Source organism: Colius striatus, chromosome 7 (assembly GCF_028858725.1).
Source record: "Colius striatus isolate bColStr4 chromosome 7, bColStr4.1.hap1, whole genome shotgun sequence".
NCBI lineage: Eukaryota > Metazoa > Chordata > Aves > Coliiformes > Coliidae > Colius > Colius striatus.
In genome coordinates this window covers 21,534,706-21,546,360 of record NC_084765.1, presented here as the reverse complement: position 1 = coordinate 21,546,360, position 11,655 = coordinate 21,534,706, and the positions used below count along the sequence as shown (strand labels likewise).

The 11,655-nt window shown below is 57.9% G+C and overlaps 1 protein-coding gene and 2 non-coding genes across 3 annotated transcripts; 2 read left to right on the top strand and 1 right to left on the bottom strand.

The window, feature by feature from the left end:
- The first annotated feature begins 346 nt into the window (after positions 1–346).
- Positions 347–418, top strand: TRNAH-GUG (transfer RNA histidin (anticodon GUG)). Its single transcript has one exon. It is a non-coding gene; the product is annotated as a tRNA-His (tRNA).
- Positions 419–698: 280 nt separating this feature from the next.
- TRNAH-GUG (transfer RNA histidin (anticodon GUG)) lies at positions 699–770 on the bottom strand. Its single transcript has one exon. It is a non-coding gene; the product is annotated as a tRNA-His (tRNA).
- A 2,457-nt stretch (positions 771–3,227) lies between these two features.
- Positions 3,228–11,371, top strand: LOC104558684 (sodium/nucleoside cotransporter 1). Its single transcript, XM_010203366.2, has 17 exons — positions 3,228–3,296; positions 3,368–3,465; positions 3,887–3,978; positions 4,406–4,595; positions 4,931–5,072; positions 5,783–5,896; positions 6,288–6,365; positions 6,708–6,788; positions 7,123–7,203; positions 7,346–7,471; positions 8,669–8,799; positions 8,986–9,154; positions 9,333–9,530; positions 9,957–10,038; positions 10,509–10,607; positions 11,044–11,155; positions 11,248–11,371. The coding sequence occupies exons 1-17, from the start codon at positions 3,228–3,230 to the stop codon at positions 11,369–11,371; spliced, it is 1,986 nt and encodes a 661-aa protein (XP_010201668.2).
- The last annotated feature ends 284 nt before the right edge of the window (positions 11,372–11,655 follow it).

The window sequence follows — 11,655 nt, the reverse complement described above, 5'->3', positions numbered from 1 at the left end:
GCAGGCATCTGGCTTTTGGTGGGAAGCAAGGATGCGTCCAGGCTCACTGCCGGGCCTGGGCTGAAGAGGGAGGGTTGGGGCAGAAGCGGCGTTGGGGTGGTTTGCAGAGACGGGTGGGTGAAGGTGAAATACGGGACTGGGGCCAGCGGAAGAGGCAAGCTGGAGTCAACGGGGACTCGGAGCGGGCTCGGGAGCACAGTCGGCGCGGGGGCGCGGGGGCGCCGCGTCCGCCTCCCAGCTCCCGTTCCCGCGGCGGCGCGCGCTCGCGTGGGGGCGCCGCGCCGCAGCAGCTCCGTCAGAGCCAAGGGCCGCGGCGCCGGCGGCGTGAGCACAGCCCCGGTAGCGCGCCGTGATCGTATAGTGGTTAGTACTCTGCGTTGTGGCCGCAGCAACCTCGGTTCGAATCCGAGTCACGGCATCGCCCCGCGGTACCACGGCAGAGGGGCCCTGTGTTTTTTTCCTTTTTTCTCTCTTTCTTCTTCTGTTTTCTTTCCCTCTTTTCTTTTTTTTTCCTTCGTCTCACCGTGCTGTTACTTTGGCCCCCGGCCCAGCCCCACAGCCCGGCCAAGAACTGGGAACCAAAAAAACCCGTGAAATATCGGCTCGATGTGGAAAAAAAAACCAGAGCCGTGAAGCCATGGGAGAGGAAAAAACGGGAAAAAATGTCGGAGCCCGTGTGCCGTGGTACCGCTGGGCGATGCCGTGACTCGGATTCGAACCGAGGTTGCTGCGGCCACAACGCAGAGTACTAACCACTATACGATCACGGCGCGCTACCGGGGCTCTGGGCGAGGCAGCCGCGCGGCGGCCTTTCGGGCTGCGGCGGCCTTTCGGGCTGCGGCGGCCTTTCGGGCTGCGGCGGCCTTTCGGGCTGCGGCGGCCTTTCGGGCTGCGGCGGCCTTTCGGGCTGCGGCGGCCTTTCGGGCTGCGGCGGCCGCAGTGCGCGGGGGCGCGGACCGGAGGCGGTTCCGCCACGCCTGGCGTTCTGCTCCTTCCTCTCCACGCACCCACTCGTGCCCGCAGGTGCCAGGCGCCCTCACCCCACACCCACTACAAAATGAAGCGGTTTTAGCAGCGAGACCAGTGCTAAAAACCCACGGGGGAGACACGGTGCCCCTGGCATGAGTGGGCTGGGGAGCCCATGTGTCTGAGCTGGGCCCTGCCCGCCACTGTGCATGCCCTGGGTCCACATCACCCCGCTGCTCCCCGTGACAGAGAGAAGCGGCTGCCCATAAGTGTGGGCCATCAGCCCTTCTTCTGGCTGTGGCCTTGGCCGGCCCGCATGCCCAGGGACCGTGTGGTGCCACTTTGGAGGCCATACATGCCCGGCGCTATTTTCCTGGCAAGTATTTCCTGGCGTGGTGTAAAGGTTGGATTTCTGCTTGTAATATCTTCCCTCGAGGCTCCTTTCACCTGGGGGTGAAAGTGTCCCTATCAGCCTTGCAGGCCGCCCCGCCAGGCTCCTTTTGCACGTGCCTGGGCGTGAGCCCTGGGAGGAGCTGGTGCAGCCCCAGCACCCAGCCCAGCTCTTTGGACTGAGCTGTTAATCGGTAACCGGGGCGCGAGGCCAGGAGCTGCGCAGCTGCGGCAGGGTCAGCGGGTGAGCGTGGGGACCAGTGGGCACCGGGGAGGGGGGATCTGTGGGGTACGGGGAGGTCACGAGGCCATGGCGACTCTGAGGTTGTGGTGGGTGTGAGGTCATGGGGCTTGAGGACGTGAGGGTGTGGGGCACGAGGCTGTGGGGGGCGTGAGGACGTGGGGTACAGGGACACGGTGGGGAGGGCGGAGGGGCACCGCGAGGCTGTGGGGGTCCACAGGAGACAGGAAGACGCGGGGCACACGGGGTTGTGAAGGAGTGAGGGGGCATGGGGGGCACCACCCATTCCCCAGCTGATTGGCCCCTGCCCCACACGGGAGGGAAGCCAGTGGAGTATCAGCAAAACAAAAGGCCGATGAGCCATTTAGGAGGAACTGTGAGACCATGGAGGTGGAGTCAGCCCAGGGGTCGTGGGAGCAACTGGCAGAGCCAGGAGCCCTGGGAGGTCCCTGAGCATGGGAAGTGTTGGAGGGGCTGCTAGGCCCAGAGTAGTGTCTCTGAAATGGTGATGGGCCTGAGGAGGGGGAGGTCTTTCTGCCTACCAGGGCAGCACCAAGGGCACTGGAGAACGTCTGGGGTCTGAGTTCCTGTCCTGACCCTGTATCTTTCCTTGCTGCCGAGAAGATGAGAGCCCAGGGACATGCTGGGGGCCAGCATGCCTCAGTAGTCCCCCTTGGTGGCTCCACTGGCCCATGGACCCCACCGCCACCTTTGGCTACCATGAGGTTCCATGTTGAGGGGAATGTTCTCCAAAACTCTTCCCCACCACTCAATTTGTTTGAGACTGGGTCACTCCCTTCAGTGGACTCTCACACTGTAGGAAGCAGGAGATGACTGCTGTCTCCACCTTTCACGTGCAGACCTTTGTGACTCTCTTCTGAAGTGCAAACAGCATCACATTCCCTCTGCACTTACACTAAAGTGCTCCTACAGTCGATTGCTGTCTTCTCTGTGACTTCTCTGCTCCTTTCCTCATCCATCACCAGGTAAAGGAACTGGGAGAGTGTCCAAATGTGATGCTCCAAAGGCTGCTGCCCTGACATAACAAGAGTTCTCCTGGCTTTACTGGACCGGTTCTCCCAGTATGGTCCTCCTTTCAGACCAGTCTCCATGCGTACTACCACTCATTCCCACCCATCGTATGGCTACTGTGCTGCACTAATCAATGTGAAAGGACCTTCTTCCTTTCTGACTCTTTTACACAAAGGGCTCTTGATAAGGGATGCAGCCACATGTGTTTTTTTGCAAAATTCCACTTGCAAAGGGGCTCAGGGAGGCCAGTGGCCACTGGCACCGGCTTGGGGAGGGGGGAGGGTGCAGCTCTTCCTGCTGTATCTAATCCTCTCCTGTTATTCCTTGGGATACAGAAGATCAAAGACCTTCCCAGAGCTGCAAAAGTCAGCACACCAGCCCCACAGCTTGAGGACCCGACAGGATGGTCCCTTGATGTGGTGGTGCAGGAACTGCTCTGAATCCCTCCTGTAAAGACTGTTCCCCTCCCAGAGACCCAAAGTTGGAAATTGGTGTTGGACATACATCTTTCCCAGAGGTGACCCTGTCCTTGTTTCCCCAGCTGGTGCTGGTCCCTCACAGTGCTCTTTGATGCACTGAAGCTGCGGCACTTCTAGAGATGGAAGAGAACCAGATAACCCTGGACAGCCTCAGGAAGGGCACAGATAACCCAGCTTTCAGCTGCTCGGTAAGTCCCCACTTCCCCTCCCGTCAGGTGCAGGAGCTGTGCAGGGTGCTCCAGCTACTGGTGTTTTCCAGGGAGAGGAGAGATGCTATGAGGAATGCAATGGGCCACGTGGTGAGATCACAGAGGAGAGGAGAGGAGAAGGGAAAGGGAGATTCTCCTCCTACTGCAGGTAGGATGAGTTCTGGAGGTGTGGCACATATGGTACTTCTAGGGGTCATCGCAAGCCTTGTGTCAGTGGTTCCGGAGTCAAACCTGGCCTGGGAGCAGAGTAGGGTTGTATTGACCACACAGCAGGGACAGTGTCTGATGTCTCTGTGGGACTTTGTAGGGTGGCAGTGGTGGGTCTCTGCTCATACAGCAGCCACCCAGAGCAAGCCTCTACTCATGGTGGCCAGAGTGTTGTGGCATGTGGTGGAATCTCCCCAGCTGTGACGGACTAGCTTGCTCCTGAGTGCAGGCAGTGGAGTAGCTGAGGCCATGGCACACCCTGAGAGGCACAGTCTTGGCCTGGCTCTCTTGGGTTGGGTTGGATTGATCTTCAGGGTCCATCTTCTGTGCCTCTCACATCTCTGGCATGTGACTCTCCCCAGGAAGGCCCTGCAGCCTGTGTCCAAGGCAAAGCGCTTCTGCAAGGCTCGTGCCAAGATGTTGAGAAGGGTCGCCCTAGGGCTCCTTGGAGTAGGTGAGGACTTCCCATCACCAAGACCCCATTCCCACATGTCTTTGGCTGGTCATACCCTGGCCTCAAGCACCACACATGGCCAACCAGGCCGAGGCTGTATCCACTCTTGTTAGTCACACTGCCGGCCCTCTCCTCACCCCATCACTTCTGTCCACAGGGGCTACCTGTGGCTCGCTGTCCTCCCCTTTCTCTACCTACCCAACGGGTTTGCAGTGTCCCTCCTGCCTGCCCTGTATGCCCCAGACAGCTGAGCTGCTGTCACCCATAAGCCCGACTGCTGGGACTATGCTCCCCAGGTCCTCCTCACACATGTGGGAGCCTCAAGGGTGGCCAGGGACGGACATTTGGAGGAACTTAACCTTGTTATTGGCCCCAGTTACAGTTATGAATCTGTGGTTGTTTCTGCCCTGCCATGTGCCTTTTCCAGCCTACCTGTGCTACTTCATTGTGGCCTGTTGGCTCAACTTCCAGCGAGCCCTCGCTTTGGTTGTCATGACTGCTGTGGTTGTCTTCTTTGTCTGCTGGAGCCTCTTCAAGAAGCACTATGGGGCAAAGCTATTGCTGCTCCTCAGCCCCATTCAGAAATGCTTCCAGAAGTCCTGGCCGTGGCTGAAATGGTGAGTCAGGAAAAGGCAGGGCCAGATCCCTTCCCATGCCCACGCCTCGTCTCCCACAGCTGCCCTGCCAGTGCCACCAGCACCTGGTGGCATTGGACACGTGCCTGGCAACCTGCATACTCCTCCTGAACAATGAGTATGCCCAGCCTGGGGACTGCTTCAAAGCCATGGCAGAAACGTCTAGCCACTCACACACCTCACGTGTACCCCAACCCCAGGTTTCTTCTGCTGCATGGACCTTATGGTGGCATCGCCCACACAATTAGCTCCTGCCTCCTGAGCTTCTCTCCCCAAGGGGACATTGTCTCTGTGACAGTCTGGGATTTCCTTTGCAGGCTACTGGTGGTGGCTCTCCTGGGAGGCCTGGTTGCATGGCTGGCCTTGGACAGTGCCAGAAATCCAGAGCAGATCATCTCATTAGCTGGATTCTGCTTGATGGTGCTGTTCCTGTTTGCCTGCTCCAAGCACCATGGCGCAGTATGTGTTTCAGGTGTGACTTGGCCACCTCCTGTGAGGTGGCCACCCAAGAATGAAGAACAAGTGTTTCTCTCCCACTGGCATCCTCCATGGCCCATTGCTGGAGTTCCCAAGAGGAAGCAGAAGCCCAGGGCTCCTGGGTAGAGCTGGTTGGGTGGATGGAGCCCCAAAGCCACCTCCCTGCTCTTCCCACTGTTCAACCACAGTGCCTCCATCCTGTCCCTTTTACTAGGCCAGACCCCGAGACCTAGCATCAGACCCATGCCTGACCTTCCAGTGCCTGTGGGTAGAGAGTGGGCCTTCAGGCACCCTTGGGCAGAAGCAATTCAAGTCCCAGTGGCTTCCAACACAACCTGCTTCAATTTTTTGGGCAGTCCCTCCACCCACCTCCTCCAAAGGGTTCATGAAGTTTAGATCTGGCAGGTCTGTACTACCAGTCAAACCATCAGGAGGTCTCTGTGCTCATCTCCTGGGTAAGCCTGGCAGGTTAAGTTCCCCACCAGCCAGTTCTCAGGTCCCGCCAACTCACCTTCTTCCTCTGTCACTGCCCTACATCTGTGCATTTCTGCAATGCTTTACCCATGTCCCCACAACTTCCCCCCAGGGCACAGTGTGATCAAGTTTGCCATGTTCTGCTGTTGAAGGGCAGGGAGACAGAGAGAAAAGTCTGGAGGCTTTGCTAACATCTCTGCTCTGCTCTTGGTCCCCAGGTGTCCTGGAGAGCCGTTTTCTGGGGTCTTGGCTTGGAGTTCTTATTTGGACTCTTTGTTCTCCGAACAACCCCTGGCGTCCAAGCTTTCCAGTGGCTGGGTGACCAGATCCAGGTACTGCATCCACTCACCTCATCCCATACTTCCACCCTCCATGTAGCATCTCCTGTGATCAGCAAGAGGATGAGATCGGATGGAGAGGCTGCAGGGACTGCACACACACACAAGTTTTTGTCTGGGACCAGAGAAGAGCCATCTCTTTCCTGGTTTTCTGCAGCAGGCCAGAGCCTTCGGTGTAGCCTCCCTTGCAGGCTGGAGCAGCACCCTGTGGCTTGGACACAGCCCACCAGTGTTCCCAGCTTAGATTTCAGAAGGCCATTCTCTGGTGGGGCAGTGAAGTGAGCTGTGGGGCCAGGGGTGTCAGACCCCTGCTAGGTAGAAGTGAGACGTCAAGTAAAGAGCTAATGGAGATCTCTTCCTTACCCTGTAACCTCTCTCCCTGCAGGTCTTCCTGAGCTACACCACGGCTGGCTCTGGCTTTGTCTTTGGAAACACACTCATTCAAGAAGTCTTTGCCTTTCAGGTCAGCTTGGGGGATGGGGGATGGGGGATGGGGAGGGAGGTGATTTTCCTCTGATCTGTCTGCCTTGCTGAGTCCGGGAGAACACAGAGCTAAGTGCAGCAGAGCTCATGCAGCTCTACAATGACTCTCCCTCAGCTTTCTACCCACCCACAGCCCTCCTCAGTGCTACGGTGGTGTTGCGTTAGGCCCTGTCCCTCCTTGCCAGCCTGGCCCAGTGCCATGGCCAGCTCTGCAGTACCACGCCATGTCCAGCTCGTCGGACAGAGGAGCTTGGTCCCCAAGCATGCCTAGAAGTGCTGCTCAGCTCTCCTTTAACCTCATGCCCTCGTGCCTTGCCTGCAGACTCTGCCCATCATTGTTTTCTTCAGTTGTGTGATGTCCATCCTCTACTACCTTGGAGTTATGCAGTGGCTCATTGTCAAGGTAGGGCCTCACTCCTGGCTCTGGGGTGCTGGTGGAAGGGAGAACCTGCTGGGTCCTCTGACCGCTGTGCTCAGCCAAGGGACATCCCGGCAAATCTGGCACAGTATGAATTTGGAGTGATTGATTTGTCCTGCTTAAAAGAATAGACACAACTCCCCACTTTATGTGTCTTCCTGACAAAGCCCAGGCCTGGGGTTGACATTGCTCCCTGGTCTGTCGGTGCTTCCCCAGATCACTTCTGTGCAGCTCAAGGGCCAAGCAGTGCCAGGCCTCATGGGGAGGGTGGCAGAGTGCCAACCACCTCTGTGAGCATGGTTACCTTGTCTTTCCGCAGATCTCCTGGCTGCTGCAGGTCTCCATGGGCACCACTCCCACTGAGACCCTCAGTGTGGCAGGCAACATTTTTGTGGGACAGGTAAGGTCCTGGGTGGGAAATGCAGCTCCTCAGTGCTTGAAGCTGAGCCTGCCCTGAAGGAAGGGTCTCCTCCCTCCAACCCAGCAGACCTGGGGCCCCGCGTGGCCCTGGCTTGAGGATGACGGGATTTTCTCCCCTGCAGACCGAAGCCCCGCTGCTCATCCGCCCATACCTTGCAGACATGACCCTTTCAGAAATCCATGCTGTGATGACTGGTGGCTTTTCCACCATCGCAGGCAGCGTCATGGGTGCCTACATATCCTTTGGGGTGAGTGCACGAGCAGATATGTGCCATGTGCTCCCTGCTATGGGGTCCTGGCATGGAAGAGCTGCTCTGGACTTGCAGGGGGGAGAGGACTTGCTGCTGCCCCTTCCATAGGCAGGACAAGGGCAGGGTGCCACAAGGTCCAGCCCCTTCTTCACTGGCCTGGCCAGGACCTTGGCACCATGCCGGGCAGAAAGCGGTGCCACAGGACCCTGACTGGATGTCCTCATACAGCGAGAAGGGTAAATCTCACTGAATCACAGGGTAAATTTAGCCTGGAAAGACCCTCTGCGAGGTCTCTGATCTCTGTCTGCCCAAAGGAGGTGATGGCAAAGCTCAAGGGGAAGCTTGGGGCCTTATCCAGGTTGATGGTGAACATCTCCATGGATAGAGATCTCCCTCCACCTCTGGTCCACCCCACAAGTTCCTAGGTCACAGGGGGCAACTTTTTCCTTGCATCCAACTGAAGTTCCCCCACTGAAACTGTGATGTTGCTTCTCATGCAATATTGAGCACTTCTCAGCAGTATCTTCTCTCCAACCCCTTTTTCAGTAGTTTGGAACAGCAGCTACAGCCCCTCCAGCCCTGGTTTCTCCCAGCTGAGCAAGCCTTGGTCCTTGGGCATTGCTTTGGTGCCCCAACCCCCCCCCAGGGATGCCCTTGCCACTTCATCAGTGCTGCCACCTTGGACACGCCGTCCAAACACAGCCTCATCAGTGCTCTGTAATGGGAAGTAAACCTTCCCCTTGACCTGCTGGATGAGCTCCTGCTATTTAAACATTAATTAGTCTCCTTAAATGGGGAGCTAGAGGTGAAAGGTCAGAGAAATGAGACATTGCCACTCAGTGGACAGAGGAGGGATGAGACTTGGAGTTTGGCTCTTCGTCAGCAGGTAGAAGTTTGCAATGTTGTGCAATCTATTGCTTTGATACTGATAAAAAATGGACAAGGAAGGGATAAGAACCATCAGGATTAGGTCAAATAGCAGGAGACATTAACGTGTCCGAGGCTGCCATCACTGCAGCTCCAGCAATGCCTCCCTCCAGGGGAGTTGCTCTACATACCATGACTGTTCGAGATGGGAAAAACAGACATTTTTCATGCCCTGAGCAAAGGCAGAGCCTTGAATTGCTCCAGGCACCACTGGCTGATGCAGCCACATGCCGGGGGGCATCCAAGCCCATGGTGTGCACATTGCAGATAGACGCAGCATCACTGATTGCAGCCTCTGTGATGGCTGCCCCCTGCGCCCTTGCCATGTCCAAACTTGTCTACCCTGAGGTGGAAGAGTCCAAGTTCAAAGGCAAAGCAAGCGTCCGTCTCTCCCATGGGTGAGTGTGAGGAGAGGGGTGCTGGAGTGGGGCTGCACACGTCCTGCCGTGCAGGGAAGCCATGGTCTGTGGACATGGTGGGTGGCCTGAGGTTGGGACAGCCTGTGGTGTGCAGACGTCCATGGAAGGCTGACCTTGTGCAAGGGATGCCTGGCCACGTGAGCTCATTGGGGTTTTCCCACGCAGGGAAGAGCAGAACATTCTGGAAGCTGCAAGCAACGGGGCTGCTGCCTCCGTGGTGCTCGTGGCTAACATTGCAGCCAACCTCATTGCCTTCTTGGCAGTGCTGGAGTTTATCAACGCTGCCCTGCACTGGTTCGGGGAGATGGTAGACATCGAGGGGCTCTCCTTCCAGGTATCCTCAGGGGCTGCCCATGGGATGATGTCTCCTGCAACCCCACCCCTCTGACCCATGGTCACTGCCTCAGCAGATTGCTGAGCCCCTTGCTGGGTGTTTGGCAAATGCTGGCAGCTGGTGTCCAGTCTGCAGATGGCCAGCTCCAAATTGCTCCCCTCTGGGATGCTTTTCCCAGGTGATCTGCTCCTACATCCTCATGCCTGTGGCCTTTCTCATGGGGGCAGACTGGGCAGACTCCCCGATAGTGGCTGAGCTCTTGGGGATCAAGATTTTCCTGAACGAGTTTGTGGCATATGAGCAGCTGGCAACATACAAGAAGAACCGTCTGTCGGGCCTGGAGGAGTGGAACGGGAGCCGGAAGCAGTGGATATCTGTGAGGGGCACAGGACAGGGCTGGGGCCAGGCAAAATGGGCTGTGGGACCGTGGACAGGTGGGGGATGATGGTGTTGGTGGTGGGAGGGCCCCTGTGGCCAGCAAGGCTTGGATGTTCTCTAACTGCTGGGTATGGGCGTCTCTCTGAAGGAGTCAAGGAAGCCCTTTTCCATTTATCCTGCTCCTTGATATGGCAGATCATGGTACTACAGGGATGCCCTCCTTCCCCCAGCCCAGACTCTCCCAGGGGCAGGCTGCCTGCCACCGGCATCCTCACTCCTAAAAACAGCTGAAGGAGAAAAGATTGGGGTGGAGAACTTTTCTCCATCATGTCTGGCTGGGCTGGGAGCCATGATGTGCTCAGCTCTAGGTGCTTGGGGGCTGCTCCTGGGCAGAGGTGACCATTATCCATGCCTGTGCCCCCAGGAGCGAGCCGAGAGCATCAGCACCTTTGCACTCTGCGGATTTGCAAATCTCAGCTCCATCGGGATCATGCTGGGAGGCCTGTGTGAGTATGACCCACATCTGGGGTGCCTGGGCACAGGGAGCAAGGGCTCAGCTGGGGCAAGAGGAATTTGCTGCCTACAGCTCTCCCTGTTGGGGCTCTGCAAGCACACTGATAAAAAAAGTGATTTGCATGAGATGATAAGGATGGTTTTGCACTGTACCCATGGACATGTACACGTTCCACAGCCCAGATGCCACCTGGCCATGGGGCAAAGAGCAGAGACTCCAGTGCTGAGGGCTGTAACTCTGTGGCCCATGAGTGCAGGGTAGGCACAGTACCCACTGCTGCCAGGATGGGAGACAGCGTGCTGGGTGCTGCTGGGATCACTATAACACCCAGACTCCAGCGGCTAGCATGGGCAAGGCACTGTGTGGCAGAGCCAGCTGGGGATCTGGGGCACATCCCTGCCTGTCCCCAGCCCAGGGCAGAGCTGGGAGAAGGATCTGACTGGCCCTGTCTTGCCCCTGCAGCCTCCATGGTGCCCCAGCGCAAGAGTGACCTGGCTGCCGTCGTGCTGCGAGCTCTGCTCACCGGTATCTGCGTATCCCTGCTCAACGCCTGCCTGGCAGGTAGGGCTCTGCCCAGGGACCCAGGGAGGGACAAGCAGAGGGCTGAAGGTCCCTGTAAGTGCAGGGATGGGGATGGCTGCACTGTTCTCCCTGTCCTGGCTCTACCAGGTGCTCCTAACGCTCTGCTTTCCCTTCTGCTTTTGGCACGGGTGGCCCAAGCCCAAAAGCTCTGCTGAGGCCCCTCATCCTCACCTGGACTGGGATGGGGCGATTTCAAGGACAGCTTTTGGGGCACTGTGACAAGTGCCTCAGGGGTGAGGTGGGATGCACATGGGAACTGCAAACACAGTCCCCAGTTCAGGACTTGCAGGCAACCACAGCTGGGGTACAGGATTTGCATGCAGGATTGGGGTACTGGACTCACAAGCATGCTCAGGGTATGGGATTTGCGTGCCTCGTCCTTCAAGAGCCCCAACTAGGAGCCCCTGTCCCCTAGGCCTCCTCCATGTGCCAACAGAGGTGGGCGACTGCGTGTCCTTCCTCAGCACTGCCAACTTCAGCTCTACCAGCTACACTATGTACATTTGCTGCAGGCAGCTCTTCGGCAGGTGGGTGTGAAGGGTCCCAGAGATGCTGGGTCCAGCCTGGGAACCCAGCTGGCAGGCATCAGCCTGTCCCAACCATGGCCCTCTCCTTCCAGCTCAGTGCTCGAGAACGGGACGCTCTCCTTCACAGGAGCTTGGGCCGGCCTGGCGCAGAGCTCGTGGTGCCTGGCACAGTGCTGCGGGCACTACAACCACACAGCCTGCGCGGGGACAGCCTAGGAGTGTGCCGGCGGTGACCTGCACTGGGGCAAGGGCCCAGCAGTGCTAGGGTCTGCCAGGCCTGGCCCCAAATATAGAAAAAAACCCATCGGAGACCTGTGTGTCTGGCCTGCTCTGCTCTGGTGATGACAGAAAGCCAGAGGTGACGTTGCGACCAGCTCCCACCGGCACTCTTAGGTGCTGGCCCTGCAGACACAAGGGAGCTGCTTCCAAATAAATCATGGTGGTCTCATGCGCTCGCCCTCAGCCCCGCTCTGGCCCCTGGCCATGGCTGCATGAGGGGC